The sequence below is a fragment of the Conger conger genome, chromosome 13 (genome assembly GCF_963514075.1).
Source record: "Conger conger chromosome 13, fConCon1.1, whole genome shotgun sequence".
NCBI classification, from domain to species: Eukaryota; Metazoa; Chordata; class Actinopteri; order Anguilliformes; family Congridae; genus Conger; species Conger conger.
In genome coordinates this window covers 30,061,240-30,067,900 of record NC_083772.1, presented here as the reverse complement: position 1 = coordinate 30,067,900, position 6,661 = coordinate 30,061,240, and the positions used below count along the sequence as shown (strand labels likewise).

The following is a 6,661-nucleotide window of genomic DNA, read 5'->3' as shown; positions in this document are numbered from 1 at the left end:
ACTGAAGAACATTTTACCTCACAAATTTCTTCAGACACATTTCTATTCATTTATTTCACTGTGATTGTTGGATTGACCAGATTTTCCATACATCTGAATCAAATGATTTCATTTTCTAATATTTTTTCACTCTAGACAAGACCATGGTTGTTGAATAAACATGATTTTCTATCCCATCTGAATCCAAAAAATGATCTTTTTTCATTTTTGGTACATCAGAATATCTTGGTGGAACCCCGTTTGCACTATAAAACAAACACACTGCTCCTAACCACAACCGCACCACACCCACACCCACACCCACAGCTGCAGCCTGAGCTGTTGTGCCTTTGTGGAGGTTACCAGGAGCCTCTTCACAATCCTCTTCCTGCACTTTATTGCGCAGCTAAGACCCAGTTCACTCTATTCAACAGATGAAATATGACAAGCATGCAATTTCATTTAGTCTCTAAAACCTCTCTGTCAGAACAATTACCATCTGGGATCGCACTGCCTGAATGAAGCTGGATATGCGTCTTGTTTTTTTCTCACGTTTATTTCATTATTTCACTACACACACTGCTTTCACTTTGTATTTGCATGCTCCTCTCATTGTGTGCTTCCTTTAAATCCTGGGCTGTGCACAGATGTGATAACCCACAGCACTCAACCCACCATGTTCTACAGCTTCAGCATGCATATCACTAGCCAAAAGCACAACATACGTATGGTATATTTTGTTCACTTTATTGTCTTTGAATTATTTCTAAAGTCTTAAAATGATTACATACCATGCCCATGAAGGCAAATGAACGCCTTTTCAGTTTGTATAAAACTTGTCCCCCTTGTTGAACATAAAAGATTAACCTTTTTTCCAGTTTTTACTCATAACATATTTAAAAGCAACTATTTCTTATGCATAAATAAAATCAGTTGTTTTAGCCCTTTTGCTTTACATTTATGATAAGTTTGCAGATCATACATTTTAAGATCTGAGGTATGCATGTTTCACAGCCACTGTACACATACAATATTTAATCAAAATATTTAGTGAGAATCAAGTGGATGTATAACAAACATCTTCCCTTTTGTTAAATGCTATATCATCATTTTCTGAAGATTTGGAATGAAACGGGAATCAACCAAATAATAATACAAGGTGTATTGCCTTCTTAATTTGTAACAGTTGTAATTCTCAACAAAATGTTATCACAGCAAGACATTTTGTAGTGTGAAAAGCAGACAGACAAACTCTCACTGTGACTCAGTATGTTTATACAGGTACCACAGCGTAACTAGAAAAGTCCCAGAGGCATTTTTATCATATTGTCATCATAATTTACCCTTCCTTCTAAAGTAGCAGCTCATCTATTACACATGGAGGTACTGCTTAATTCATCTCATTATATTGCCCTGCTACAGTGCGCTCCATTGGTATCTGGATTTCCAGGCTGTGGAATACATCTGTGTGAGCGCAGCCATGGGATTTCTTAGGGATAAACACACCTTAGTAATCAATACAGAAATAGGAGCGATTTAATGAAGAATGTATCCTTAAATATTACAGCCATTTTTCGCATTTAAATGAATTGAACTACTTATTTGACGCAGCAACATACTTTTCATAAATTCCCAGTAAGTTGTGGCACTGCCCACAGCAGTTTGTCTTCAAAGCAGCTTTTTAAAAATATGAAATCTGGGGCCTAATGTGGAGCTGTGTGTATCCAACTCCCTCTCTGATTTGGAATGGCCAACTGTCAGCCTCTTCCATGCGGAAACCCCACTGCCAGGTCGGGGGAGTGTAGACCACTCCAGCTCTCCTCTGAAGCACGTGGTGCCCGTTACCCTGTGGAGCTAGCGGCCACAGACAGCACTGCCCAGATCTGTATTCATTTGGAGTCTGCAGGGCTCATCCAGTAGCCCATTAAAGCAGAAAGCACACAGACATCGTCCAGATTAGATCTGAGACCAAATGACCACTCCAATTTTACAAACAGGCCAAATAACCCAACCTCCCAAATATATACTGTTGCATGATGATTATAAAAAAAATATAATATAATAAAGATGGGAATTCCATGAAGTGATTGGGATATACTGGCTGAGGGCTTGTGACGGAAGTTGTAGGTGCCACGGATTATGTGACTTTCTCCATTCTTTTCAATTTCTGTTATTTCTTCAGTTTTAATGCTTTCTGTGATTTTCCAGTAGTTTGGGATGGTAACTGTCAACTTTAATGTAGCATATGGTGTTATTTGTGTAGGCATATGCATTTTAACGATAGGCTATTGAGAAATACTGGGAGAACCAAAGTGCAATAAAGTCTACAGATTCTGGAATGTGTTCAGATCAAGATCCTCAGTTGTGGAATTAAATGTTTGATGGCCCGTGTCAAAATTGATGATGCCTAGCTCTCCTTCCCCCGTTACGGTAACATCAGTGAGAACAGGCATTCATTAAAGACTCAAACCTCAATGTACAACACATTGTACCAATTTGATATTGAATGCAATTTGAGCATGCTGTATTTGTAACATAGTTTATAAAAAGAAAAACATGATCTTTCTTTCCTTGACAGGCCAAATTAAGCAATTATATGCACCAGCTTGTCAATGTATTTCACTTGTAGGCTAACATTTAAAAAACTTGATTTCTTCCACTTTTTTTTTTTGTTCTGCTTGATTTTCAACAACTTTGCAGTGACTTCTCTGCGACTTTATTTTCTATGAAATATTTTCTATGAAAGCACCCATCCTTACTGATCAGTAATCTGCAATATTTTCACTTTAGAATTCATCAGAAATTACCTCACAGTTGGTCTTTAAAAAGATTTCTTTCAACAAAACACCTGTTGAATCATGTTTGTCCAGAGGTAACATTTTAAAATATTATGAACGAGTAAAACAAATATTTATGCATAATGAGACAAGACTCATAGTCATAATCCCACATTTGGCACTCATACTCGGTCTGTCATTCATAGACTTCAACACTCAGTAGTGATCCAGTCCAAAACAGAGATGCTTATCCTTTTAGCACAAAAAACATTAATCATGCAGAATAGTTTTTTTTATTTTTTTTTCATTTACATTAAACAAGATGTATGTTTTCAAGTTGCCAAAGCTCAGTATTAATTTAAAATGAACCATTTCAGAACATGTAGGTGTTGGGTATAAGTACTGAACACAGTGTGTGGTGAGGGTTGGGGTGGGCACAGTGTGCAGTGAGGGTGAGGGTTGGGGTGGCCTCTCTACAGTGGACCCACAGGGCAGTAGGCAGGTCGAGGGGGCTCAGGAGTCTCCAGGCCGCATATCTTCCTCACACTGACCAGGAGCGTGCCCTCAGGCGTCAGGGAGCTGCTGAGCGACAGAGGGTCCATGTCGTCTGGGAGCTGGCTCTTATGGGTGAAGGTGTCGCTGACACTGCCGTCTTCAGCCACCTGTGGGGAGAGAGGAGGCACGAGGGGGGGAGGTGAATGGATGACATGTATGAATGAATGAATGAATGAATGTTTCTTTATTTCGAACATTAACATAAAAAACATTTTGAAAGTAATAATAAGTACAATACACAATACATTAAAAACATCTTAAAACAAAAAGGAGAAAAAAACAAAAAAAACAAAAAAACATAATAATGTACAATATTAATCATAATTACAATGAAAATAATAGTATTTGTTCGAAAAGGAGTAGGAATGAAGCCTCTGCTTATCTGGTCCTACCCCTATTTACTTCAAAAATAAACTTGAATCAGGTCTCTGTCAACATTCTATTTAATTCCTTTTCATATTTCCTTATTTTCCTTTTAACCTGAGCCATAATGTACCTTATTGCCATGTGCCCCCAACCCCCCCCCCCCCCCGCTTCCTCTTCTCTGTATCCCTCAATCATAAAATTTCTAAACCTTCTCTTAAACAATACAATAGTTCTACTTTGTTTTATTTCATCATTCAAACTGTTCCACAGAGTCACTCCACCAAATGATATATAGCACCTTTATCCAAAGCATGCTAATTGATGCTTCTCATTCACCTATTCATACACCAAGAGCGATTGGCTGCCATGCAAGGCACCAACCAGGAAAAGAGCGTGGGCAGGAGGAGGTTAGGGGGACAGGAAAATAAAGGGATATGGTTCGAGAAAGTGATGCCCTCCATCCAGGGTCTCACCTTTTCTGCATGGATGACCACCCAGTGGCTGTAGGCCATCACCACCACATCATGAGGTTCAAACTGACTGACATCTGCTGACATTAGGTAGGAATCGGCCACTGCCTGCACCACACCCATACTGGCCGGGCGTCCTAATTCAGAGGTCCCTGTAGCCCCTGGGGAGTTGAAATCAAAATAGGGGACAATAGGGGGGTAGGGGAGGACAGGTTGATACAATGTGAATGACAGACTGAAAAAAAAATCTGTATTATTCATTGTTCTCTGTTTGCAGAACATGACTGACACCTTTGCCAGCAGCCATACCACCATGCACCCTGCTCCTGCTGAATGGCTCAAGCTAAGCAGGCAAGAACCTGCCACCTAATTGGCCAAATTAATCTCTCCCTCTTCACCTCAGCTGATGTGTGGCGATCCTTATCACTGTAAAATGCTTTGAGTGTGGGGAAAGGTACAATATAAATGCAAAGAATTAATTCAATTATCATTTACTATCTTCTTGAATTTGTTAGAATAACTGGCTCCATTGCAAGGTTTAGTGAAATGAGAATCATATCAAAAATAATGTCCTGAAAATACAAATCACTGAAAGATTTTGTATGTTAAATCTGTATTTCGTTAAAAAATAAGAGTTGTCACCGTAATATGTAGTTCAGATAAACTGACTGAATTACTTTTTGGGATTGTTGTTGTTGTTGCTGTTTAATATTAACCCTGCTGTACAATCCAGCAATGCTTGAAAATTTAGCTGGTCAAGCCCATCATAAACTCTAGCTGTGCATGAGGTGCTCGACCAGCTAGTGCTGGTAGCTTATCTGAGCTGGTAGCTGGTTGACTGTTTCAAAACATTGCTTGGGCTGGTCAAACCATGTCAAGCTGGGAGCTGGTCTGAACTGGTCAACCAACTGTTTCAAAACCTAGCTTGAGCTGTCTTTTCAACCGGGAATAGTAGTTATTAGTTATTAGTTAACCATTGTTAAATGGTTAACTAATAACAGTTTAAGACTTTTTAAAAGAAACCATTCTATTCTGATTTCCATCTCGGTATCCATTCTGTATAGCAATCGAGTACCGAACTGGAAAGTCAGTGAAACTACATAAAAATTCAATGCTGACTTGTAGTTTTACTACATACTAAAATCTGATCCTCAGATGAGGTCATGCTTTTTTACGGACTTCATAAAATTTTTAAACAAAACTTCATTTGACCTTTCAGTCAAATGACAATAGATCCACCCTGCTCAATCTCAGTATACCCCTCCCCACCCTAAAAGCAGCTGCTCCTGCTCGAAAAACACTCACCTGGGTACCCAAATGATTCTCTGTGGCATCTGCTGAAGGGCAGCAGGGGTGTTCCTGTCCTCTCCTCTCCGAAAAGGCAGTGGGGGCTGCCGTCCAGATAGGGCTGGAACAGTGAGTCCTGCCCGTCACTGCTCTCTGCTCTGAAGGAGCTGCTGCTGTAGCGGGCTGAGCGATACGAGGATGAGGACAGGCTGGAGGAAGAGGCCATTCCGTACAGCGAACCCCTATCAGCGCACACCGCAAACTCCTCTGTGCACTTGCTCACAAGTACAGAGCACAACCCAATGAGTACAATAGCTCCTGTACTGAGCAGGCTGATAGATATGCAAACACCTACAGCAAAGTTAGTAGTGGACTTAGTATAAAACTTGCTGATTAAAATGAACCTGCTCCCTTTCAGTCTTTCTCTTTCTCTCCTGCACTCTGCAAGCTTGTGAACTCAACACACACAGTTACTGAAGGTGCAGCAGCTTTTCAGAGTCTCTCATTCAGACAATTGCATTATGGGTCAGGGGTACACTTGGCCCAAAGCAGAATCCATCTCTCCATAATAGGGCATCCTACCTAAGTGCTCTCCCATCAGTAATGGAAATATAGATAACAGGCTGGGGTCTGGTTAGCATACAGAGACAAAGTCTCTACTGACAGAGCAGAGAGATTAGGAGGCATTCTGGAAAAGTATAGTTGGGTGTGGCCAATGATGGCTGTGGTATGCGGTCAGAGATAAGGGGAGGAATGACACATTTGGTGAGTGGAGAGAGAGGTATATTTGGAAGGCCCTATAGAATTTTCAGATGGATTTTTGAAGACACTTTGATGCTTTTAAACATAGCTTCAAATGGATCCATATTAGCCTTATTTATTCAGAGCTGGAAGAGATTCTCTCCAGGAAGAAATTCCGTCACAAACCATCCTTTCTCACCCCCGATGCATTGCTAACACAAAGACAGCTGCTCTCTGAGGAGTATTTGGGAGTGACAGGGTTAGCAAGGTGGTCCCTCTTAGTACAAAAGTGTCTTACACTTAAAAAGCTGTGCTTTTGAAATCACTAAACTTTCTTTGGATGTGTTTACAGGTGTAACACCAATGGTTGTGTCTCAGGGGATGACTGGACTTCACTAAGAAAGGAGGCAAGCAGATTTCCCTACAGACATCACTGTCCAATAGTTCCATTTAACATGGAATCAGGGAGGAAAAGGAGAGTGTGAG

The 6,661-nt window shown here is 40.4% G+C and overlaps 1 protein-coding gene across 1 annotated transcript; it reads right to left on the bottom strand.

Moving 5' to 3' along the window:
* Positions 1-3,102: 3,102 nt before the first annotated feature.
* On the bottom strand, positions 3,103-6,385 carry LOC133107536 (heat shock protein beta-7-like). Its single transcript, XM_061216524.1, has 4 exons — positions 6,375-6,385; positions 5,453-5,676; positions 4,151-4,308; positions 3,103-3,418 (listed from the first exon to the last, which is right to left on the bottom strand). Exons 1-4 carry the CDS (start codon positions 6,383-6,385, stop codon positions 3,230-3,232), a joined length of 582 nt encoding a protein of 193 aa, XP_061072508.1. The 3' UTR covers positions 3,103-3,229.
* Positions 6,386-6,661: the final 276 nt, after the last annotated feature.